Source organism: Hemiscyllium ocellatum, chromosome 36 (genome assembly GCF_020745735.1).
Source record: "Hemiscyllium ocellatum isolate sHemOce1 chromosome 36, sHemOce1.pat.X.cur, whole genome shotgun sequence".
Lineage (NCBI taxonomy): Eukaryota > Metazoa > Chordata > Chondrichthyes > Orectolobiformes > Hemiscylliidae > Hemiscyllium > Hemiscyllium ocellatum.
In genome coordinates, this window is record NC_083436.1 from 3,599,818 (window position 1) to 3,626,960 (window position 27,143).

The following is a 27,143-nucleotide window of genomic DNA, read 5'->3' on the forward strand; positions in this document are numbered from 1 at the left end:
TGAGAATCTAATCTTGCCATTGCATAAATCAGCAATATGTGATGATTGCACTGTTTGCTTTTGACTGACATACTATTTTACAAATAACTATGGGTTAATACAGGACAAATGTGCATTAACCCTTTTTATTAAATATTGTCTTCTGAGGTTCCTTTGGCATGAATTGAATGGGTATGAACTCAGCACCCATGCACCAAACAATCCAGTATATTTAATAGTACATATAATGCACTATAATAATTGGCAGTGAATATCAACTTGATATGGGACAACTAAACACATAATTGGCAAGATTTTTAGGGGTGGCACAGTGACTCGAATTAACTGCAGTTAATTGAGTATCTTGTGGTTAAAGACAAAAGATAACTGGTATAGAAATATTTGTAACCTTTATAGATTTAGCTGCTGTTACATTAACTCTTTTATAGGCACAAGTGAGTTTTTAACATTTCATTTAAAATTAAATAAATACAAATATGTAACCAACGTGTTTTTTTTTCAGATATTTTTAACAAATATTTTCAATTGAGAAAGACTAACTTTCTGGAAAACTAGCTTTTTTTGCAGCAAAGCCTTTAATAATGCAGCTGCTCTAGTTAGAACACCTTGCACTTACTAGCTCAGTTAGTAAATTCACCAATGAAAGTCTGCGTTAATACAAGATGCCCATAAACTATATATTCTTTACCTTATGACATTGTATTAAAAAAGAGAAAGGACCGAGTCAAACTAAGATACAGATACAACTATTTTATGAACAAAGTAGACAATTAAGTAGACGTTCTGGTTAATTCGATCTTTGGAATAGTGGCTACTGTAGAAAAAGATATATACAGTACATTACACAAAGCACCAACACTGACAGTGCAATGATATGACTGTGCTTTTGATCACACCTACCCATTTCCCTTTTGTTAAAGTGTTGTAAATCATGAGTCATCTCAGACAATGCAAAAGCTAAATTCTTAAATAGGTTTGGTACAAAATAGATACATTTAATGTAATACAAAAAAAAAGCTTTAGTCATATTAGCCTAAATGAGAAGATATAAAAAAATGTACACAACTTCAGGCAATGCCCTCAGAAAAGTCTGGTAAGTCCTTACTCTCCTCAAATTCTGCATCTCTCCAGTATATTGTCACTGTGACACATTTGCTAGGATATCGTAGCAGAAATTGCAGATTTCTCTTTAAAAATTGTGTATGGAAGAAAATGATGCACACAGGAAGTGATATCACACGAGGACAAGCAGCACAACACAAACAGATTTTCTTGGAAGTTTTCAGCCACGAGGCGAGGAATACTGCAAGTCACAACATTTATGGTGGTAAGCAGTAGTTGATTCCAGAAGTAGTCCTTTCTCTTGAAAACTATTTTCTGCAATTTTACTTGGTTCAGAACTGGAACAGTAAATTAAGTAATATTTATATCCTTACACAGGTGAGAAAGAAAGGGAACCCAGAGTTCAATGCATGAGCTATTTTCTTTGCCATCATCTAGATATCCAAATCTTATTGGGAATGGAGTTCGTCCCCTGTTTCATACTTTTCAGGTCCATTTATAGGCAGGAGAGCTACATGTCTACACCAAAGTCCACCAAAAAACTACAAAGTGGAAAGTCGAAAACTGAGATGAGTGTGATCTCTGAACAAGATAATGCACACAGGCCCCATTTTTCAATGCTTCAAGTCTTTGAAAGGTAAAAGGGCAAACTAGCTTAACCTTCTGTTTTTCCTTTACACACACAGCCACATTCTTCATGGTGCTCCAATCCCACATCTGCCAGGGATTTCTGCAATGGTTTCCCAGGACTTCTATATCGTAGTTGAAGAACCTGAAAAAGTTTAAGCCATTAAGTTAAAACAGCATGAAAGATGAAGGAGCTTTATTCCTGTCACTAAATAGATTATACCAGATACTTTGAAACTTCCATTACTAACACACTAAAATACAAACAATATGTCCAAATACATCACTGGGGATTCTGTCCATACAATAAATCTCTCTTGTAAAGCTGTCTTTATAAAATAAGTGACCTGGACATCAGTGCGACATCATCCAAATTCTTACTTGGGCTTCTTGAAATTCAAACAGCATATTATGGCAGTGATATGCATATGTCAGCTAGAACTCTAAAGAAGAATATTAATTTCATAAAATCAGCAACTAAAGAAAATCTAATTTTTAAGTAATTGGATACTAAATTGACAAAAGATGATGCAATTTTGTGTTCACAGCTGAGTATTCCACATGAATATTACACACTTATGACTTCATCACTTGTATTGTGTTTGAGAAGAATAATTGCTGAAAAATAAATGTCAACATGTTGAATAATTCTATGCCAACAATGGCCACATCTCATAAAGAAATAAAACATTAGCAATTCATGACGGATCTTTAATCCATTGATCTCCTTATTCTCACAGCCATTTGGAATATAGCATTCAATAAATAACAGCCAATGGCAAAAGTGCTGGCACATTGGTTTTGAATCCCAAACTTGGCACTGAATGTGGAAGGTTTAACAAGGAAGCTGCATACAGAAAGGTATCTTTGATTCTGTTTTCCATCTCCTTTGGGATTCCTGTCCTCTCACTCCTACTCCTGCTGTCTAATGACCTTATCTCCAGTTCCATTCTATTGTACTTTTTTCTCTTTCTTGTTTTGGTCCCATTGTAAATTTCCCCAGCCTCTGCCACCTGCCCAACCTTATTTGATCTGAAAAATATCATTGCCATTAAATTATTTTCGAAATCATTGTGGTGTGCAATTAATATACAAATAAAGTGGTTAGCACTACTGCCTCACAGCGCCAGAGACCTGGGTTCAATTCCTGCCTCAGGCGACTGTATGGAGTTTGCACCTTCTCCCCGTATCTGCGTGGGTTTCCTTCGGGTGCCCTGGTTTCCTCCCACAGTCCAAAAATGTGCAGGTTAGATGAATTGGCCATGCTAAATTGCCCGTAAAGTTAGGTGCAGGGGTAAGCGTAGGGGACTGGGTCTGGGTGGGTGCGCTTCGGCGGGCCAGTTGAGCCGAAGGGCCTGTTTCCACACTTTAAGTCATCTAAATCATTAATTTTGACACCTCTAATGATTCCTAGTTCTGATGAAAGTCTCAAACCTGAAATATTAACTCTACTCTTTTCTCTACATAGATTCTGAGCCTGAAATTCATATCCAGTTATAATGTTTTTTATTCCAGATTTTCAGCATTTGTGTTATTCTGTGTTTTTTGTAATACATGAGAATTGTACAACTTTAAACTATTCCAATTATAATATGATGTGGAGGTGCTGATGTTGGACTGGGGTGGACAAAGTTAAAAATAATATGATACCAGGTTATAGTCCAACCGGTTTACTTACCTACTGGACGATAACCTGGTGTCATATAACAAGTATAATATGCTATTTTCTTTGCACTTTTCCTTTATTCAGTAATATATTATGGAGTATGATAACTATGAGGTGTTGGAATCTGCCAAAAGCCCATGAATTCAGATTAATCAGACAATGACTTCTCTTTCTCTTTGCAAAAACCTGTTGGAAAGTTACTGGGTTAAATTTGCAGCCAAACTTTAAGAGATAATAAGTTCTTTCGGGTAAGTCTTTGGATACCCATACACAGGGTCTGAGGATTAAAAACTATCCTGTCTTACTAAAGTTTACACTCCAACATTTCTTTCCCAACAAAGAAAACATTTAATGATTATTACAGTAAAAGTTTAAAAGAAAAATCATTGAAGAAGCTACCAGATACCTCATGGTATTTTTTTGACACTTTGATGGGAACACATTGACAATCTTGGCAGCCAAGGGAGCAGCAGGCACAATTACCCCCACAGCGTTTTACCAGTAGACACCCTGGCCAGTAGATGGTATCTGTCCGTTTGAGTTCCTCTCTCAGAGACACTGATATATTGCGTGGTGTGCAGCTGTACAGCTTCACTTCTTCTTTCAGCAAGTTCAGATCAACTGCATTAACAAGAACATTAGATTAAGATCACAAGGTTATGGCACAATGTCTGAGTGTTGCACATGCTTTGACCATTAATTTCCTACCTCAAAAAACATCTGGTCATGTACAGTTGCCATTTCAGGTTTATGAGGGGAAAAAGAAGTAGAAGCACGTTAAGGTGGAGGAGACTTGTGTGATGTATACATACTACCATGGCTCTATTAGAACAAATGGCTTGTTTCTGTGCTATTAATTCTTTGATTAAAAAGATGTATTGTGAAGTTTAAGGTGTTGCTTTGTATAATCTGCTGAGAAAAAACAGAAAGTTCTGAAAGGATTTTTTTTCTGTTAAATTTATACATCTATAATTTAACTGATAAATAATCCAGTTACTATTTTAGCTACAAGACAATTAATTAACTAGCTTTCAAAGTTTGTGCGAAGATTTGTAGCTCGGGTGCTCATTGTTGTGGTTCTGTTCGCCGAGCTGGAAGTTTTTGTTGCAAACGTTTCGTCTCCTGGCTAGGCGACATCATCAGTGCTTTGGAGCCTCCTGCGAAGCGCTTCTTTGATGTTTCTTCCGGTATTTATAGTGGTCTGTCCTTGCCACTTCCTGTTGTCAGTTTCAGCTGTCCGCTGTAGTGGTTGGTATATTGGGTCCAGGTCGATGTGTTTGTTGATGGAGTTTGTGGATGAATGCCATGCCTCCAGGAATTCCCTGGCTGTTCTCTGTCTGGCTTGCCCTACGATAGTGGTGTTGTCCCAGTCGAATTCATGTTGCTTGTTGTCTGCGTGTGTGGCTACTAGGGATAGCTGGTCGTGTCGTTTCGTGGCTAGTTGATGTTCATGTATGCGGATTGTTAGCTGTCTTCCTGTTTGTCCTATATAGTGTTTTGTGCAGTCCTTGCATGGTATTTTGTACACTACATTAGTTTTGCTCATGTTGGGTATCGGGTCCTTCGTTCTAGTGAGTTGTTGTCTGAGCATGGCTGTTGGTTTGTGTGCCGTTATGAGTCCTAAGGGTCGCAGTAGTCTGGCTGTCAGTTCAGAAACGCTCCTGATGTATGGTAGTGTGGCTAGTCCTTTTGGTTGTGGCATGTCCTCGTTCCGTGGTCTATCTCTTAGGCATCTGTTGATGAAGTTGCGCGGGTATCCGTTTTTGGCGAATACCTTGTATAGGTGTTCCTCTTCTTCTTTTTGCAGTTCTGGTGTACTGCAGTGTGTTGTGGCCCTTTTGAATAGTGTCCTGATGCAGCTTCGTTTGTGTGTGTTGGGTGATTACTTTCATAGTTTAGGACTTGGTCTGTGTGTGTTGCTTTCCTGTATACCCTTGTGGTGAATTCTCCGTTCGGTGTTCTCTGTACAACACACTGCAGTACACCAGAACTGCAAAAAGAAGAAGAGGAACACCTATACAAGGTATTCGCCAAAAACGGATACCCGCGCAACTTTATCAACAGATGCCTAAGAGAACGACCACAGAATGAGGACATGCCACAACCCAAAGGACTAGCCACACTACCATACATCAGGAGCATTTCTGAACTGACAGCCAGACTACTGCGACCCTTAGGACTCATAACGGCACACAAACCAACAGCCACGCTCAGACAACAACTCACTAGAACGAAGGACCCGATACCCAACATGAGCAAAACTAATGTAGTGTACAAAATACCATGCAAGGACTGCACAAAACACTATACAGGACAAACAGGAAGACAGCTAACAATCCGCATACATGAACATCAACTAGCCACGAAACGACACGACCAGCTATCCCTAGTAGCCACACACTCAGACAACAAGCAACATGAATTCGACTGGGACAACACCACTATCATAGGGCAAGCCAGACAGAGAACAGCCAGGGAATTCCTAGAGGCATGGCATTCATCCACAAACTCCATCAACAAACACATCGACCTGGACCCAATATACCAACCACTACAGCGGACAGCTGAAACTGACAACAGGAAGCGGCAAGGACAGACCACTATAAATACCGGAAGAAACATCAAAGAAGCGCTTCGCAGGAGGCTCCAAAGCACTGATGATGTCGCCTAGCCAGGGGACGAAACGTTTGCAACATTAACTAGCTTTTCCTTTCATGTGCAGCTACTTGAAGTTGGAATCTATACAGGTTTGTATCAATTTTTACTTAAGGTTTATATTTGTGGTCTGATGCATTTTATCCCATCTTCTGAAGAAAATGAAGCACTCATAGTGGGGTACTTTGTTTTTCAAGCTCATTTGGTATCACTAGGCATATATGTTTTTAAGAAACATTTTTTACACATATTCAATTATTGAGAGAACGGAAATCATATGATTTACACTGTGGATTGTTTGCAATGTTCTAGGGCATTGACTCTACCTGGTGGTCTATTAAAACAAGTGGATCTGAGGCATTTTTGGAACAATAAAAAGCCATCCAGGGTGATGCTAAGCCCTTTACAACTTCATCATCATCTCACCCTGAAATTACAGCAGCAAGGGGAAGCTGAACATTGTTCTCATGGAAGGAAGTTATGAGGAACGCAGCAGATAACAACGGTTCTGGAAATTTTTACCATGTAGCAGAACTCATGAAGAATGGTCCTGACAATAGATTCTCACTTCAAGCAGCTCTATATCTGTTTGCTTGTAGTCTAATTATGCTGTGGCAAGCATTGAACCATTCTTCAGCTCCAATCTGAGGGTTCCTCACTGGCATCATTAACCACACTGGACAGACTTGCCCCGAAACCAAAATTCAGCTATGGAGGCAGGAGAGTAGCTGGAAAAATCACCGGACCTGAATCATTCACTCTGACTTCTCTTCATAGACACTGCCAGACCTGCTCAGCTTCTCTAGTAACTTCTATTTTTGTTTCTGATTTACATCAATCCACACATCTTTTGGTTTTTATTTTGTATTCAGATGGAATTTGATGGTCACATCTGTAATCCTTTCCACCTTTCAAATGTGGAAAACTTACAATGATGACAAAGCTAACTGACCTCACAGCTTGGTTACTCAAGCCAGATCAGAAACGGTCCAGCCTTCCTAAACAGTGCTTTAGCCACTTTCCTATTGTAACTATATATGGTTGCCTTGGAAAACCCACACTTGGGATACAGCCAGGGATGTAGCAATTAGTGTTGTGGTGATTCTCAGTGTTACTGATATTGGGTTTCTGTTTGCAGATTATTCTGTGGTTACATGGTAACAGATTCCCTTGAGTAGTACAAACCTCTTTGGGCACTGGTACTCCAACCCTTATTGGTAATTCCTACAACTTCCGAACACAAAACATCTTTAGATTCTTTCCTGCTATTTCCCACGGCATGTCACCCTGCACCATTCATGACCTTTTAATGACTCAGTATTTCCCTTCAGCTGGTATATTGAAGAACTAGCCCCAGTGTCCCCGGAATCGGAAGCCCTCCCAACTGTACAATCTATTAAATTATATATTAATTTGCTCTATCCTTATTCCTACACTCAATAGTACAAGGCACTAACAGTAACCTTGAGATTACTATTTTGGAGTTTCTTTCCCATCTCCCTGAACTTTGCCTGGCAAACCACCATCTTTACCAATAATCAGAACTGCATATTGTTTGGTGAGTGAGATGCACTCAAGTGATGCATGTTCAATTCTCCCAGTCCTCTTTGATTGTCTGGTAGTTACCCATTTAATCTGTTTCAGTATGCCCTTAAACTGTTGGTTGACCATATCTACCCTCAAAACTCAGCATTTCAGATGTTTCATAATCACAGCAGCTGTCACCTAAACCCTGAAACCCAGAGTTTTAGCTCCTGCAGTTAATAACATTCCCTGCTCAAGAAGTGTCTTAGAGTTCCTATGCGAAAGGAGAGGCATTCCATGGGAATGTGCTACACTGCCTCCATATTTAAATACTACATTTAAAAGGAAGTCTCGGGAACAACTCACCAATCAACTGCTTCTCCTGTACTTAGGGATGTTAACTGAAATGTTTTATTTAACCATTAATTTTTAAAAGGCAAATGTCTCAATGAAACAACGATCCATGTTTTCTGGAAATTTATTTCAAAAAATTGAGACTAAAAGCAAAAACTGCCAATAATGTAGTTTCAGCCTTCCATCTGAAGAACTAGAAGTCCAGAAAATAATTTTATCTCTGGTTCTGCGATCAACCACTCACCAATGTCAAAATATCCTTTCATTATTCTTCACCTGATGGGCAGCATTGTTTCACTTACCTTGTCTATCCAGCAGCTAAATACTGCTGGTCGACCTGGCTTAGGAGCCTCCACATAAAGTCAGTAGATATCTAAGTCTATGTTGTGGTGAGGTTTATTTCTAGGTATATCAGACCAATGCAGCTTCCCAACCTGAACTTCCTGATATCTGCAGAGAAAAGAGCCCCCCAAAAGTATACCATGTCTGACAGCTAACAAATCACTCTTATTCCCACATAATCTCAATAAAACCAAAGTATGCATCCAAAAATCCGTAGCTGTTACATTCTACAGCCTATAAAAGGACAACAGCTCCTCTCGATGGTATCCCTCCTGGTTGAATGAAAATATCACCAACCACAAAACTGGTAACTGACATCAATGATGAAGTCCCAGGTTTTAACCCTTGTTGGAAAATCTGGACAACTGTCAAGATGGGCCAGGAGAATATAACCATTTGCCTGCAAATAAAACAAAAAATAAACAGCTCAAGTGTGTCTTTGTCCATCCATATTTTCAATATGGAAGAAAATGGAATAAATGAATGAAAGTGGAATAATGTAGGATAGACAGGTTTCAGATTGGTTCCACAGGTCGGCACAACCTCGAGGGCCGAAAGGCCTGTACTGCACTGTAATGCTCTATGTTCTAAGTCAACCCATCATCTACATACTGAACTCCATACTGAACTCAACCCCTGGTGGCACCTTAACCATTCATAATGACATCAGTTAAAGCCATTCAGCAGATTGTTAACTTCAGTATCAAACAATAACTGTTGCCCAGCCATATGAATAAAAATAATCAAAAAAAACCTGCAGATTTTAAAATTCAGACTGTTTTGCGTGACTCATTATATAGGCATTTCGTACCAAAGAGAGTCCATCATGACATCATGAGATAAGCTCCATCCATCATAATAAAAAGGACCGTTCCTGGAGGAGCTAACCAGTTCTGTTTGTTACCAATTATGTACAAGAATATTTCAAAGTAATGTGAACTATTTAATTGAGTCTGAGTTTCAGAAGTCTGAGTTTCATCTCTAACATAATGTAAATAGCTAGTAAGCAATATGTGATAAATCTATTTCCTGTTCATCAAGATTAAGTTTACCTTCTGCTGAGGCATGTGGGCACCCTTCCACATTTGGCATCAACAGTTTAATCGGAAATCAGCAAGAAGGTGGTTGGCATTGATCTACCCAAAGCTTCTGAGCCACAACAGTTATAATATTATAACCCCTTGTAATTTAATATTATCTTTATCCCCTCTATCTCATTATTTAGCTGAGCACTGGTTTTCATTACATGATAACTTTAATTTTTGTATCAATTGATCAGGTTTTGTTTAGTACTTGGCCAATTCAAATTGAATTTGAAGCTTACACTTTGTTCTGTGATGTCCGGCACAAAAATAAAATGAGAAAGGTGGCCCAAACATGGCAAACAAGGGAAATCAGAGATGTGACAAGATCCAAGGAAAGGGCATACAAATTGACCAAAAAAAATCTGAGAATTGGAAGCAGTTTAGATTTCAGCAAAAAAAGGCAAAATCCCTTGTTATTTAATACTACCTTTATCCCTGATATTTCACTGAAACTGAGCACTGATTTTAGCTACAGTTAGTTCTGATATAACACGATAGCTCTGTTCTTGTGCGATCTCATGTTATAAGAACATTGCACAATAGCCACATCATTTTGACTAATGGGGGCTGAATCACATTATAGCCAATACACGTAAGGAAAGTTTGAGTTCTACAAATAATGGCCTAAATTCTTCAATTGTGTTAAAGCCAATTCGCGCTGAAGAAACACATGCAGAATAGAATGTATATGATAAATTAGGAAACAGTCTTTAATTTTTGTACTAATTAATCAAATAATTTGAGTAATTGTATTAAATGTTGTCTATCAGTCCTGTATAACTGCAACATGACGTCCCAACTCCTATACTCAATGGTCTGAGCAATGCCTACTTTACCACTCTGTATATCTGTGACGCAACATCCAAGGAACTATGCATCTGAACCCTGGGGTTTCTCTGTTCGACAACATTCCACAGGACCCTACCATTAACTGTTTAAGTCCTGTCATCTTACCAAGATGCAACACATTACAATTACCCAAATTAAACTTCATCTGCCACTACTCAGCCCATTGGCCGACCTGATCAAGATCCCTTTGTATTCTTAAATAACATTTTTCACTGACTACTATACCACCAATTTTGGTGCAATCTGCAAACCTACTAACCATGCTTCCTATATGATCATCCAAACTCATTGATATAAATGACAAACAGCAGTGCAGCCAGCACCAATCCCTGTGGAACATCACTGGTCACTGGCCTCCAGTCTGAAAAACAACCCTCCTCTACCACCTTCTATCACCTACTGTCAAGCCAATTTTTAAATTTAATTGGCAAACTCTCTCTGAATCCCACATGATCTAATTTTACTAATCAGTCCACTATGCAGAACCTTGTCAAAGGCCTTGCTAAAGTCTGTACAGACAAAATTTAGAACTCTGCCCTCATCTATCTTCTTGGTCATATCCTCAAATAACCCAATCAAATTTGTGAGTCACAATTTCCACACAGAAATCCAAGCTGATTATCCCTAATCAGTCTAAGCTCACAATTTGCTCTGTGCTGTCTGACATAAAAATAAAATGGGAAAGGTAGCCCAACCATGGCTAACAAGGGACATTTGGGATAGTATTAGATCCAAGGAAGGGACATAAAAGGTGGCCAAAAAAAGAGTGGTTTTGATTTCAGGAAAGAAAGGCAGAAGGATTGATAAGGTGGCAGGGGGAAGCACTGAGCATGAGAGTAAACTTTCAGGGAACAGACAAACTAATTGTAGAAGCTTCTATAGGTATGTAAAGAGAGCAAGTTTAGTTTAGACAAATGTAAATGCCTTACAGTCAGTAACTGGGAAGGTATTATAGCAACTAAAGAAATGGAAATATAATTAAATGCAATTCTGGTTCTGACTGCATTAGCAGGGCACAAATAATGTCCTAAAAATACTGGGGAACAAAAGATCGACTGAGAGGGAGAACACTGGTTAGTACTGCTGCCTGACAGCGCAAGAGACCCAAGTTCAATTCCAGCCCTGGGTAACTGCAGAATTTGCATATTCTCCATATGTCTGTGTGGGTTTCTGCTAGGTGCTCTGGTTTCCTCTGACAGTGCAAAGATGTGCCAGTTAGGTGGACTGGTCACTAGAAATTGCCCAGTAGTGTCCAAATATATGCAGGCTAGGCGGATTCACCATGGTAAATGTGGGAATGGCAATGGGGATCTAGGTGGGATGCTCTTCAGAGGGGCGGCGCAGAATCATAGAGTCATACAGCAGGAAACAGTCCCTTCAATCCAATTTATCCAAGTTTCCCAAACTATACTAGTCCCGCTTGCCTGCATTTGGCTCATAGACCTCTAAACCATCCTATTCATGTACCTGTCCAAATATCTTTTAAATGTTGTAACTGTGCCTGCATCTACCACTTCCTTTGATAGTTAATTTCACACAAGAATCCTCTGTGTGAAAATGTTTGATGGGCCAAATGGCCACTTGCAGCTCTGTAGGGATGTTTTGATTCTAAAAATGAAATCAGTTTTAGTAGGAAATTAGTTTTTTGGGGAATTGATGAGATTAAAAACCAATGATTCCCTGGGGCCTGATCATCTATATCACAGAATGTTGAAAGAAGCGACTCTTGAAATAATGGATTCATTAATTGTCATCTTTTAAGATTCGAGAGCAGTTCCATGGATTGGAAGGCAGCTAATGAAACTCCACTATTTAGAAAAGGAGGTAGAGAAAAAACAGAAAACAAGGACCATTAGCCTTACATCAGTAGTGGGGAAAACATTGGAATTAATTGTAAAAGATTTAATAGCAAAGCACTTGCAAATAGTGACAGGATGGGATACTAATAGAGTAAATAAGGGGAGCTAGTTGAATTCATAAGGCTTTTGATAAGGTCCCAGAGAAAATATTAGCATGTAAAATTAAAGTGGATGGGATTGCAGGTTGTGTGGTGATAAGGATAGAGAACTGATTGACAGACAGGAAACAAAGAATAGGAGTGAATGTGTCTTTTACCAAGTGATGAAGTAACTACTGGGAACCCACCTTTCACAATATATGTTAAAGATGAAGGACCTAAATGCAATATCTCCAAGTTTGCAAAGTAGGTTGGGGAGGGTGAATTGTGAGGAAGATGTAGAAATGCTTCATTGTGATTGGAACAAATTGAGTGAGTGGACAAATGCAAGGTAGATTAAGTATAATGTGGATAAATATGAGATTATCAACTTTGATTTCATAAACAGGAAGGCAGACCATTACCTGAATGGTAACAGATTGGGAAACGGGGGAATGCAAGGTATCCTTGTACACCAGTGGTTGAAAGTAAACATGCAAGTATAGCAGGCAGTGAAGAAGACAAATGGTATGCTGATATTCATAACAGGATCCAAGTGGAGAAGCAGGATGTCATGTTACTATTGTACAGGGCCTGGGTGAGACCACACCTGGAGATTATATGTGGTTTTCATCTCCTAATCTGAGATAGGATGTACTGGCTGTTCAGAGTTTACCATACTGGTTCCTGGGTCGGCAGTATCGACATATGAAGTGAACCTGCATAGGCTAGGACTATGTTCACTGGAATTTGGTGGGGTGGGGGTGGAATTTCTCACAGAACCCAATACAATTCTAACAGATCTAATGGAGGAAGGATGTTCTTAATGACTAGAGTCCAAATCTAGGGCTCATTGTCTAAGAATACAGAAAAGGGCATCTAGGAATGTGATGAAGAGCGATTTCTTCACAGAGAAAATGTGTTTGAGACCAAAACATTTAATGTCTCCAAGAAGGGGTTAGATATAGTACTTAGGGCTAAAAGATATGGGGAGAAAGGTGTACCAGGGTAAGAGTCAGTCATAAGAGTCAGAATTGTACAGCATGGAAACAGACCCTTCGGTCCAACTTGTCCATGCCAACCAGATATCCCGACCCAATCTAGTCCCACCTGCCAGCACCTGGCCCATATCCCTCCAAACCCTTCCTATTCATACACCCATCCTGATGCCTTTTAAATGTTGCAAATGTACTAGACTCCACCACTTCCTCTGGCAACTCATTCCAGAACATTTAAAAGTTAATTGTCGAATGAACTTTAACAATTGGTGTCATGTCGGCCCAGATAATATGAGTTAGGTGTGATCTGGCCTATGCCACAATGGTCAGACTGATTCTTAACCAAAAAAAATGGATTTACAGAATCTTATATGGATTCGTGCAGTTTTTGAGCAAAGTAAAATGTAATTCTGCAAGTACAAATTCACCCCATAAAATTATATGTGTATGTGTGCATCTGGATGTGTGTGTGTGTGCGTGTGTGTGGGAGGGTTATTACTGTCTGTGTGAGTGTGAGTGTAAAGAGGTATATGTGAGAGTGTGGGAGTGTATAATGAGGTGAATGTTCAGGCAGGATCCTATGAAATGATGGAGCAGGTTTAGAATCATAGAATCCATACATTGCTGAAAGAGGCCATTCAGCCCAGTGAGCCCACAATGACCCTCCAAACAGCTACCCATCCAGACCCATGCCCCCACCCTAACCCTGTAATTTACCATGGCTAACCCACTCAGTCTGCACACTATGGGACAATTTATCATAGTCAATGCATCTAACCTGCACAGCTTTGGGCTGTGGAAGGAAACTGGAGCACCTGGAGAATGCAAAACCCTCACATGCTGTCACCCAATGCTGGGATTGGACCCAGGTTCCTGGTGCTATGAGATAGTAGTGCTTACCGCTGAGTCACCAAGCTTCCCTAATACTTGATGTGCTGATTGGCTTATTTCTGCGCCTCTTTCTGATTTTGGTCACTTAATAATTTTGTTTCGCCTCCCATTCAGTTCAGACCCACTAGTTTCTTCACTCCCCTCCTTCTTTATTATTTCTCCATTTTGGGCCTCACTGTCTGTCCATTTTGAATCCTACTTGTTTGTTTATTTTCAGGAACATGCTCAAAGCTACCTTTCTCAGGTTCCAGAAAAGGCCGTTACAAGGTCAGAGCAGAGGACTATTGCACATAATGGATGATGGGCATCCCACAGTATCACTTACAGCAGCTGTGTGTGTGGAATTTTGTGGCTTTGCTGTCCCATTAACAGCGAAAATCCATCTGATGCGATTATCAAACAGAGAAAAAAACAATAATTGTTGGAGAAACTCAGCAAATCTGAATGTCTGTGGAGAGAAACACAGATTAACGTTGAGTCTACTGCCCTTCTTTAAAACTGTTTCTCCGGCTTCAGATTTCTAGCATTCAATTTTTTTTGTTTTAATTTGATGTAATTTTCAATCTGCCCTGTAAATGAATGAGAATCAAGTCTGTCTGTTTCTGATGGTTAATAATGGAAAATAGGAGTCCTACATTCATTGAGGAGAAAGTAAGGTCTGCAGATGCTGGAGATCAGAAACATTCCTGAAGAAGGGCTTATGCCCGAAACGTCGAATTTCCTGTTAAAAAATTTCCTGAAGAAGGGCTTATGCCCGAAACGTCGAATTTCCTGTTCCTTGGATGCTGCCTGACCTGCTGCGCTTTTCCAGCAACACATTTTCAGTCCTACATTCATTATCAGACCCTTCACAATTGTTACAAATGGACAAAATTTTCATTGAAAAGGAATTGATGTTAAATGTTCAACAAATAGCCAAGAATTTTTTGTGGAATCATTTTTCCATGACAAGGAACAACAGGCATCTGTTACTAACAAGTCCTCAACCCCTCTGCAATCGGCTTTCTCCCCTGACCAAGCTGGATATGGCACCACCAAGCTGCCTGTTTGGCTTTCACTGCTCATTCCAATCATGCCTGAACCTGAAAACAGTTTGACCTTCATGTGGCAGCTTCAATTGATGGCTCCACTAACTTCACACCTATTTTGGAGGAAATGTTAAAAACCTTCTTCAATTAATCTGGGCGTCAAAATTAAGTGTGGTATTTAAGTGAGCAGGGTGGGAGTATGGGGACTGTGGTTCTGTAGAGCTCAGTAGGAAAACTGTTAAGGCTTTTGAGCATAGGGAGGCACGGCAGCTCAGTGGGTTAGCACTGCTGCCTCACAACACAGGGACCTGGGTTTAATTCCAATCTTGGGCAACTCTGCATATAGAGTATGCGCATTCTCTTCCCATGTTTATGTGAGTTTCCTTTGGGTGCTCTGGTTTCCTCCCACAGTGCAAAGATGTGCAAGTTAAGTACGACTGGCCATGATAAATTGCACCTTGCTGTCCAGGAATGCGTAGGCTTGGTGGATTAGCCATGGTAAATGCGGGATTATGGGGATAGGGTGGGGAGCAGTGACTGGAATGCTCTTCAGAGGGTCAGTGCAGACCCATGGGCTGAATGACTTCTTTTCGCATAGTCAAGATTCATTGTAGGTGCTTGTCAGGCCTTTGAATTTTACCGGTTGGAATCAAAGTATCTAACAGCTTTATTCTTCCTCTGAGACAGTAAGGTGGTAATTTTGGTAATATATTGCATTCTCTAGCGAGAACTATACCTTTGAAGTGTGGAAGAACGGGGATTAGTTTGAAAATTCTCTGTGGATGTCACAGAGGTCATTGGGTGAGCTGCTGTGTGATTTTCAAATTGATGATTTTTCTTTGATTCTGTTCACATTGCCTAAGGTATGTGCAGTTTCAGCACAGCACTTCACCCGGCAGGAATGCATATCAGGAAGTTGTTGCATACTCCATGATTCTAATGTAAAGGAAAGTGGCTAATTCAACCATATTTATGGATATTTGTTGCTAGTGGGTAACACTGCCACATTTTTCAGATCATTCATTTCAACAAAACATTTAGTGACCCAATGTTTCGGAGAAATTTTGCTTGTAGAGACAACAAAGACATGACTAGATTAGATTTACTGTGTCTGTGACCCATCAGTGCGTATGCAATGTGTGGAAGAATCATCTTTAACTTCAATTTAATGGCATGAGAAAAGTTTGTGAAGTAACAAACTGACTCCCATTTTGAAAATTAAGGTTGCAACAAAGAAAAATAAACTGTACAAACCTCTTTTGGATCAAAGAAGCAAATACTGTTGCACTGAATCACAGAGTCAGTAGGATGTTTTAGCCCCATGAGTCAATATGAAAGGAAAATACTTAGTAAAACCACAGTTTAACCACTTCACAGAATGAGGACACAATACTAAAACTGGAATTACTGAAGAAGCATAATAATTCACATAATTGAATAACTTAACTGTTTTAAAAAGTAGCTCCTGATTTTTAAAAGTATTTCCTTAGTAAAGCATAGGCCTTTTTTTCTCATTTCGGATACTTTGCTCAATCATCTTGCATAAATTACAGATTCTAAAATTTCCAATGACCAGTGTATTTTATTGGAATCAAGTTGAAACATAAACAAACATAACAGTGAACAAAGAATTTATTTCTTGTATTGAAGTACAAAAAATGCTCAATGGATATTACTAATTAATAACAATGAATCATTTGGTGTGGTAATAAAGACATAATTTCATTAGGAATTCCTGGAATAGGAGAATGGGAGTGAATCATTGAGAGGATAGGTCAATTTTCTCCATACAAGCTGGGACATATCCTTCAATCCTCAGTGGTCTGAGTTCTACCCAATCAGTTCAATATTTGAAATGGAAGAGTAAAACTCAATGAAGCTGGTAGATCAGTCTGAATCCTGCTGACAGCTGCTGCCTTTCTCAGGCATGTTGTTTTTAAGATGAGGATACGCTAATTGGACCAGAATAGTTGAGACCTCATTGTGAGATGGATTTCCACAGAGACCTGTCCATGTAAACATTCTTCAGGTGCCAGCCCAGACATGAGTTCGCCTATTTGTGATTAATTGATCAGTTTAAAATTGAGTCAAAAAGACAAAATGTAATAGTAACATATGGGAAAATAGGACCCACACTTTTTAACTTGTTCAAATATGCAGTTGTCCCTTGTGTAAGCTCTGTGGTAGGCTGGATAACAGAGGCTTGACGTCATAACTCAGAAAAGCAATGTAGAAATCAAAACATACTTGCAGGCGGCAGTCTACTCTGAAAAATGTTTATTAATTACATTTGAAGAAGAGAAATGTATCAGAGCACATTAAGTACCCCTTTGGTATCCACTGACGTTTGCACAAACTGGGATCTGAGCCAGAAGTCCATGTTGGATTGATAAAGTACCATTGGGCCTGGAGGATCTAGCATTGTTTAAGTGGTCTAGTCCCAGACTTCTTGATAGGAAACTTCCAGCCTCTGGCAAGCATTTCCACTTATCAGACTAGAAGTAGCAGCAGTGGAATCTGTATAGTATATCCATGTGGAAAAATGTCAACTGTGCAATGCTATGTATGTAGCTGACTTCAACAAATGCCTGAGCAAATCTGAACTTATGTGTTTAAATAGATATACATGTTGAAACTTCTGCTCAATAACAACAGACATAAATCCAAAAGTAATTTAGTGTCACTGTAAGCATGAAATGTTATTTTATTTGTCTTTCGAAGATTTTATGACCCCTGTTTGTTCCCCCATCTTGCACTTCAACTATATTTTGCCCTATCCCTAAAACGCTATAGAAAACAAGGTAAAAGTACTGCTCTCAGTCTTAAACGTAAAGCTGGAAAATTACCTCATTATCAGAATAGCTTGCTTCTGCAGAGATTTATACTGGATTAGCTTATTTTTTCTTAGTCTGCAGTAGCATGTACTCCAATAAAATTACAACAAATGTTAATAGCCAAGCTCAGTGTTTCTGTCTGTGCGGTGCTTCTGTCTGCGCGGTGCTTCTGTCTGCGCGGTGTTTTTATCTGTTCTGAGTTTCCAATTCTATAATGAAGAGATACAAAAAGAAAGCATTCAGCTTCAGTTGGGCATTGGCTTTGAGTGGCTTGTGATCTGTGCCTTCATAAATCTACAGCAGATACAGAACCGCAATGCACATTGGATTTTGAAATTCTCCTCCTATTCTATTCAATCCCTACATGTTTCCACTTGCCCTGTAATCTATTCGATCCCCACAAAGCTATGTGTCTACAGTCATTGTCTCTTGTGCACCAAAGTGTCTTTCACCTCAGCTCCAGTGGTTGCACCTTCAGCCCTTGAGGTCCTTAAGCTTTGAACTCGTTCCTTGAAAAATCCGTTTTGCTTCTTCACTTCTTCTACCATTCTTTTTAAAAATTACTAACTTGAATAAACCTTTGGTCACGCATCCTAACACCTACTTCTTGATAATTTGAAGACAGATGGGAATAGAACTTAAACAATTCATAAATGGGGACTACTTAAGGGCCTCAACTCATGAGTGAAATAAAAAAAAGGAAATTAAACAGAAAGGAAACAAAACAGACGATTGTTCAAATACAGTCAAAGTGCATTCCCACAAGGAATCACAGAACCCCGACAGTGTGGGAAGAGGTTATTCAGCCCATCGAATTTACACCAACACTCTGAAAAGCATCCCACTGAAACTCAGCTCCTTACCCTATCCCTGAAACCTTGCATTTACAGTGGCTAATCATCCTAACCTGCACATCTTTGGACCGTGAGAGGAAACTAGAGCAGCTGCTGGAAACCCACACAGACACAAAGAAAACATGCAAGCTTCACGCAGACAGTCACCCAAAGCGGGAATCAAACCTGGGCCTCTAGCATTCTGAGGCAGCAGTGCTAACCACTGAGCCACTATGCCACCCTTAGGGGACAAGGGCAAACAATGCCAGATTTCTCTTCTTGACAAAGGAGTTAGTGAGGAGGTTGAGGAAAGCTGAACTAGGAGACATACTGCTTATGCTTAGTGTTTCCCAAGGATTAGAACCATGATCAAGCTAAAGTAAATGAGGAGCTAATTGGTACACTGGGTGAGTTAAAAAAATAACATACAAGTATTAGAAGACAAATAAATCAATATATCTGGTTGGCAAACATCGTAGTTTGCAGCGGGAAATAAGGCCTGAAGGGGCAGGCAGATGAAGTGTTTGAAATTTTGTGGACCTTCAGCTCAAAGTGATCCCAACGAAGTCTCTCAAGGTAATTAGTGCCTTTCCAAGTCCACCTCCACTGTTTTTGTTGATCACAAGTCAGCTCTTCAATCTCCTAGACTTCTCCAAGAGACCAGGATATTTCAACTCAATATTAAACCCCCTTCCAAGGCACTGTATTTCAGGTCATAACAACTCACTGAATAAAAATGTTTCGATTAGATTCCATACAATGTGGAAACTGGCTCTTTGGCCCAACAAGTCCACACTGACCCTCCGAAGAGAACCCACCCAGACCCATTTCCCCTGCACCTAACACTATGAGCAATTTAGCATGGCCAATTCACCTAACCTACACATCTTTGGACTATAAGAGGAAACCAAAGCACCCAGAGGAAATCCACGCAGACATGGAGAGAATGTGCAAACTCCACACAGACAGTTGCCTGAGGCGGGAATTGAACCCAGGTCCCTGACCCTATGAGGCAGCAGAGCTAACCGCTGAGCCACCATGCCACCCTCATTGGTTTAGTTCCTAAAAAGTACTTGTTCCACCAACATTTCTGACATTAGAAACAGTTTCTTCTTAGTTAATCTCATGTCCTTTAGGGAAGGAAACTGCCATCCTTATTTGGTCTGGCATACATGCGACTTCACAGCCAATGTGGTTGACTCTTCATCTGCCCTCTGGGCAATTAGGGATGGCCAATAAATACTGGCCTAGCCAATGATGTCCTCATCCCATGAAGACATTTTAAAACAAAGAGCTTGTCTGATATCAAGTACTTGATGAACATAAACCTTCTTCAAAAATTATTGGAAAAAGCAAAGCCACTGTTTTTCATTCCTGTTTCTAATTCATTTATATAACAATGACTGCCATCCCTCTGCCTTTTAACAGTTTGAGGTTAAACCAAACTGTGTGCAAACCTGGTGTCATGTTCCTATCTAAAATTGCACAGCATCTTGTTGAGCAATTACCCCTGTTCTTGCTGTCCTACACTGATTCGTGGTTAAGAAAGGGGCCAAGGTGATTGAGAGAAGATTTGATGCAGGTGCAGATGAATATGAACAGCTTAGATAAGATAGACTAAGAAAGGCTACTCTATTTGGCTAATGGTCCAAGAACAGGGAACAAAAATTTAAGTTATTGGGCAGGAGATGCAGGGAACTGTGAGGTAGAACAATAATGAGTGGAAATGGTCTACCTAGGAGGAGAGCAAAAGCAGAGATGACAAATGATTTTGAAAAGAAACTTGATGGGCAATTGAACAAAATAAACTTGCAGATCTACAGGATAACACAGTGGAATAGGATTGACTCACTTGTTTTCCAGTGAGCTGGCATAGACCAAATAATGGACCAAATAACCACTTTTTGTGCTGAATTGAGTCTATGGGTGGAATTCTGGTGGTGATGACAAGGGTGGTGACCATCAGCTGGATAGCCAGCGTGATCCCCCATCTCATGACACTTAAGCACTTAACAGGAACATAATCACTGTCACAACCTTCTTTGGGATCCCACAAGGAAACATGCCAGGATTTATTTGCCACGCTCAACTGATTGAGCTGTTGGGTTATTATCAGTGGCAATGGGATTAGGTGCTGAAGTGGACATTCATTGACCGACTGAAGGGTTCAAAAAGTGGGAAGGAGTTTAATCCAGGTGGAGGCAGGAAGGTTTTAGGGTCCATACCTGCCACCCACCCAATCTATTAAATGCCCCATACCACCATATTCATGATGAGGGAAGGACACCACATCGACTCTAGGAAGCTAATTATGGAGGAAATAAATGATTGCTTCTATAATGATAACTACACCCCATGAATAAGCATTAAAAACAAACCAGTCTATGCCCTCCTAAAATCAACTGTCAATATTGTTTACTATATTGTCAAATTTTGTAATAAAACTGAAAGAGCCCTCCTTCTGATCCACCCTCACATTCTCAAATATTCACCTTCTCTATTTATTCAGTCCGTGAGGCAGACCAAAGAGTGATGTAACAACTCTTAGCAAACTATATAAGGTACAGGTCATCTCACTTGCAATCAGCTTGACAGAGCCTTAAGACTGCCTCAGAATAGAACATTTACTGATTAGGAATTTTTAAAAACATTATTTCAAGATATGGGCACTGGTGGCTAGGTCAGAATTTATTGCCCACCCTTGAGAAGCTGGTGGTGATCTGCCATCTGTCTCCACGCTGGAGGACTCTATGACTCCATGACTATGGATAAGGGCATTGAAAATAGATGATACTATATGGGAACAGTTAATTTATAGTGGTTAATCTATTATTTTGTTAAGCATTTCAATAGAGTTACCTTTAAGCCAATTCTTTGCTTTTATAGAATCATTGAATCATAAAGCATAGAAACAGATCCTTTGGTCCAACCTGTCCATGCCGACCAGGTTTCCCAAACTAAATGTCTCTCACTTGCATGCATTTGGCCCAAATGCCTCAAACCTTTCCTATTGATCGACCTGTCCAAATGCCTGTTAAATGTTGTCACTGTCTACCACTCCCTCTGGCAGTTCATTCGGTATATGAACCACCCCATGCAAAAAAGTTGCCCCTCAGGTCCCTTATAAATCTTGCTCTCACCTTAAAAATATGCCTTCTAGTTTTGCCTTGTGACTCAGTTGAAGAGACTTTTAAAGAGAGAGAGAGAAACAAGGTTTAGAGGATGGAGTTCCAGAGATGAGGCCCAGAAAACTGAAGCCTTGTCACTGATGGAGAATTGAGAGGCAATGGAAAAATGAAAGGGGTGGCAAAACTTAGAGAAGGTTGGAAAGGCTGGCAGGCCTGTAGTGGAATTTGATTAGAATTTATTAGGATTTCAAATTCAACATTGGGAGTTAAGGAGCTAGTTTTAGCCAAAAGAATAGGCATAAGATGAGTTAGTCTGTTTCAAGGTTAGGTTGAAGATTTGAAGACAAGTTGGTGTTACATAGGTTGGCCTATATTTTAACATTGTACCTATAATTGTAAGGTAAAATAAAAATAAGGATTCAAGGTGGTGCCAACACATGGCAACTCTTTGCAAGCTCTCTACAGCAAATCTTACTCTTACATATCTTGCAATCCTTCTGCTCTTTTCAACTTCAATTCTAAGTCTGTTAAAATTTCTGCCAATGCTCTCTTAAATCTACTTGCACGTCTGAAGGTTCTACAGATTACCGACTCTGGATCAGCAAGCCTAGAGCAAGCTTAATGGCAGCCCGCTGGCCTGACCTTCTTCACTTTGAGGAAACCCGGAACTGAGGCCCGACCAGCCCAGGAGCAGTATTTGACCCTGCAATGATCCAACTCTGAGGAGGCCCAAACAGCCCAGGAATGGCAACTGACCTTAAGGGAAATGGACAATGTGGAATCCTGGTGGAACTGATTCTGAGGACCCCTATAGTGCCCGCGACCATGACCCAGAGCCAGGACCCCATCAGGAGCAGCCCATTCTGAAGCAACAGACATCCATTACCGACGCCCTGGATCGATCACAAGTAGTTACTTTACCACAAAACATGGGAGCTGCAATGGCCTGCAGGTGAGACTGGAACAACTTGGTTTCAATTTCACCTCCTCAGCATATTCCTAGCGTATGTCCATGTGGCATTCAAGTCAGATCATTCTGACCTAGACAGGAAATCCAGATACTACATTTGTAAGGCTATTAGAGACGCCAAGAGGCAAAACTGGACTAAGCTAGAGACCCAAACTAACACATGGACACTCCCTGTTTGTTGCAGGGTTTACATACCATTACGGGCTAAAAAATAAAGCAAAATGGAATGTAACAAAAATACATCACTCCCTGATGTAGTTAATGCATTTTACACTCATTTGCACAGAAGGTCAGCGAAATGGTGTCACCTTGTCCTGACAGCCTTGGATACACCTGTTCCCTCAGTCACCACTGCAGACATTAGATTAGCCATTTGAAAGTAAACCCATTGAAAGTGATTGGTCCAGATGAAATCCTTGGCTGTGCACTCAGATCCTGTGTGTACCAGCTGTTGGGAGTATTGGCTGTGTTATGGACCCCTCAAAACATTTTTAAGCAGGTAATCCAGACCATAATTTTGCTGTTTGTTTTTAATAAGGGTATAGTGGATATTCCTGGAGTGAATGAGTTGGTCTAACTGCAAAGTTTTAAACAAACAGAATTTTGTAAAATTACAGAATGAAACACAAAGAACAGAAAATAGAATACTGGATAACTTATCCTATCCAAACTTGATAGACTATCCCTGACTCAATGATGCTCTTCCAAAGATACTTGCAACAATCCTCAACAAACACATCCCTTAGCACAAAGTTTGACAGAGCTAAAGATATTTGCATGATTATTTATTTGATCCTGTTTTGTCTCAACCATTCAATTGAACAAAGTCTCTCCTAAAGTCCCTTCAGCTTCCTTATCTGTCCCCTTTGATCTTTCCTGCTTTAGCTGGTGACTTTGTGACTTTGTTACTACACAATCAGGAAAGATTCCAGGGTAAAAATCCTGCACTGCTTCAGTTGCCTGAGTTTCCACTGAATTTTCAATTACAGTAGGTGGCAACTACTGGTGAATCAGCTATATCATTTGCAAGGACAAATTGTATTCCTGGAGTTTGCTTGAAATGTCAATTTTCCTGCTCCTCGGATGCTACCTGACCCGCTGTGCTTTCCCAGCACCACTCTAATCTTGACTCTAATTTCCTGCATCTGCAGTCCCCACTTCTGCCTAGTTTGTCCAGTACTCCTAACACAAATTCTCCACTTTCCTCTGGATACTCTAACCTCACTTTACATGATTGAGTGCTTCTTGTCTCACCATGAATTCTGTTACTAGTACCTTTCCTGACAATAGCCCTTCAGGAGTACATAGCTTTTCATCCTTCAGGATTCTGTGTCCCTTAATATACTCCTGGTCTATGAGAATAAACTTTACTTTTGCAGGTATGTTTTTTAAGCAGATCTGGCATTTCCTCCTTAATCAACCTCTGATCAGCCTGTACACCCTAATGCAGCTTTCTGGCTTCCACTGTGATTTCTGTAACCATTTCAACAAAACCCCCAGACTTGTCCTACTTTTCTATATCTGACTTTTTCCTAGCCCGCCAACACTGTGATTTCATATGACCTACTTTATTGCAATGAAAACAGTGGAGCTTTTTAACAACTTTGTCCCTTTCAAGGGTTTCCTTTTTACCCTGTGGTAAGTTCTTCTTATGATCTTCACCAAGATCCACCTTTTCCTTTCCATGTGAGGATTTCTCTTTTCCCCAATTTCCATCCCTCATAGACTGAAACTGATGCTGGAAGCCAAACCATGTTTTACGGACGAATTCAATGATCAGCCGCTTTAGTTGCTAACCTTGCCGTTTTAACTCTCTGGTCTTCCACATGAGTTTGCACCATGTCAGGCAGTGCATTTTTGGATTTCTCCAAAATAGTTTTCTCTCTAAGGGCATCGTAAGTTGGCTCTATTTTTAAAGCTCTTATCCATCTATCAAAATTACTTTGTTTGATACTTTCAAACCCAATATTGGTTTGACCAGGGCCCATCCTTAAGATTCCTGAAATATTGTCTGTAGGCTTCTGGTACATGCTAATTTGTACTTAAGATAGCTTTTCTCACCTCCTCAAACTCCCCAGATACCCCCACTGATCGTGATGTGAACACCTCACTAGCTCTTCCTGCAAGCTTGGTTTGGATCAAAAAACCCATGTGGTCACTGGTCACTGCATTTGTTTAGCCACCTTTTGAAATGAGATGAAGAGGGCTTCCACATCCTTCTCATAAAATCTTGGCAATGCTTGAACATACTTAAACAGTTTCTCACCAGGCTTCTGACTACCAGGGGCTTGCTCATCCTCACTCTCTTCCTCAGCCTTCATCTCCATCTTTTAAGCTGACTTTCCAGTCTAGGCTTTTCTGAAATTCAAACTTTATCGCTTTTTCTTTCTCTTCTGCTAAAGCTCTTTGTTCTTTTTCTTTCTCTTCCAATTTTAGTTGTAACTCAAACTGTTTCATTTCTGCTTCTACCTGAAGCTGCTTTATTTGTGATTGAAGTTTAGCTATCTCTATTGCTCCTGATGGGGTTTTCCAGCAAATTTAAACGCTGAGCTACTGCTTCAATCATCTCATCTTTCCTCACATTAGGAGGTAATTTCAACTCCAGCTTGTCTACTAATTCTCATAGCTTGGGCATATTTACCTTTTGTAAAACCCTCAGGGTCACTTCTTCAACTTCCAGAACCTTCTTGGTGACTGAAAGAGCCATTGCTATCCCAGTGCTGTTTAAAACAATCAAATAAACACCTAAAATAAAAGACACTAACACCGACGACTCACTATTTAAATCCCACAAAGAGCCCCAATCTGTTATAGACCAGGCCCGACCCCTCAAAACATTTTTAAGCAGGTAGCCCAGACCGTAACTTTGCTATTTGTTTTTGATAAGGGTATAGTGGATATTCCCGGAGTGAATCAGCTGGTGCAACTGCCAAGTTTTAAACAAACAGAATTTATTTACAAATTACAGAATGAAACATAAAGAACAGAAAATAGAATACTGGATAACTTATCCTATCCAAACACAACAGACTATCCCTGATTTAATGATGCTATTTCAAAGATACTTGCAACAATCCCAATAAACACATCCCTTAGCACAGAGATAAAAAATGAACCAAACCAGGCTTACAGGTTACGAAGTCAGAAGGGCAGAAGGAGGGAGAGAACCAGCAGCCTTTCTTAACGCACACTGCCGCTGAACTGAATCAAAAACACAGCTAGATGGATACTCCCCTTTGATTAGATTAGATTAGATTCCCTGCAGTGTGGAAACAGGCCCTTTGGCCCAACAAATCCACACTGACCCTCCGAAGAGTAACCCACCCAGACCCATTTCCCCTGACGAATGCACCTAGCACTATAGGCAATTTAGCATGGCCAATTCACCTGACTTGCACATCTTTGGATTGTGGGAGGAAACTGGAGCAGCTGGAGGAAACCCACGCAGACACGTGGAGAATGTGCAAACTCCACACAATCACCTGAGGCTGGAATCGAACCTGGGACCCTGGTGCTGTGAGTCAGCAGTGCTAACCACTGAGCCACGTGCCACCCGACAGGTTTTTTTTTAAAGATATGAAAGGCTTAGGTCAGAGGCATTATCTCTTCAGGGTAAATAAAAAGGCCCCAAATGATCCATTCAGACTTCAGACATGACGGAACAATGGGTTGTTTAGCACCTCTCTGAAAAAAACCAAGGCCAGTTCAACCTTGTCAAAGGAACAGAATTGTCATAGCTGACATCTTTAACCACACTTTACTCTGGTCTGAAGACCCCCTGCTTCAAGATGACCACCCTGGTACAAAAGAAAACTCATGCAGTGTGCCACAATGACTACTACTCGGCAGCCCTGCCCTCCATAATTATGAAGTGCTTTCCTTTGCAACTCACCCACTCTCAAGGCAGATACCATCTCCCTGGCACTACACTCATCCCGGGAACATTTAGATAACAAGGTTATCTATGTCAGGCTCCTACTCACTGACTACAAGTTCCACTTTCAACATTATAATTCCAACCTAACTAATCTCAAAAACCCAAGACCTAAGTCTCTGTTTCGCCCTCTGCAACTGGATTCTCAACTTCCTAACCCACAGACTGCAATCAGTAAAAATAGACAACAACACATGCTTCATGACAATCCTCAACACTCGCACCCTGCAAAGCTGTGTACTCAGCCCCTTACACTCATGTCTGTGAGACCAAATTTCATCCTAATTCCATCTACAAGTTCACTGATAAAACTACTGTTATAGGCCAGATGACAAGATAGAATTTGCGAAAGAGATAGTGCACTTAGTGGTATGGTGTTGGAGAATGGTTGTTTTGGAATGAATCGCACACACAAGCCTTGAGTTCT

The 27,143-nt window shown here is 40.2% G+C and overlaps 1 protein-coding gene across 1 annotated transcript in view; it reads right to left on the reverse strand.

The window, feature by feature from the left end:
* Positions 1 to 751: 751 nt before the first annotated feature.
* Positions 752 to 27,143, reverse strand: part of pdgfc (platelet derived growth factor c) — a 417,573-nt gene continuing 391,181 nt past the window's right edge. Inside the window, exons 5-6 of the mRNA XM_060851433.1 lie at positions 3,762 to 3,976; positions 752 to 1,834 (exon numbers count right to left, since the gene is read on the reverse strand). Of these exons, the coding sequence (XP_060707416.1) occupies positions 1,718 to 1,834; positions 3,762 to 3,976 (332 nt within the window). The 3' untranslated portion in view covers positions 752 to 1,717. The remainder of the gene's footprint in view (positions 1,835 to 3,761; positions 3,977 to 27,143) is intronic.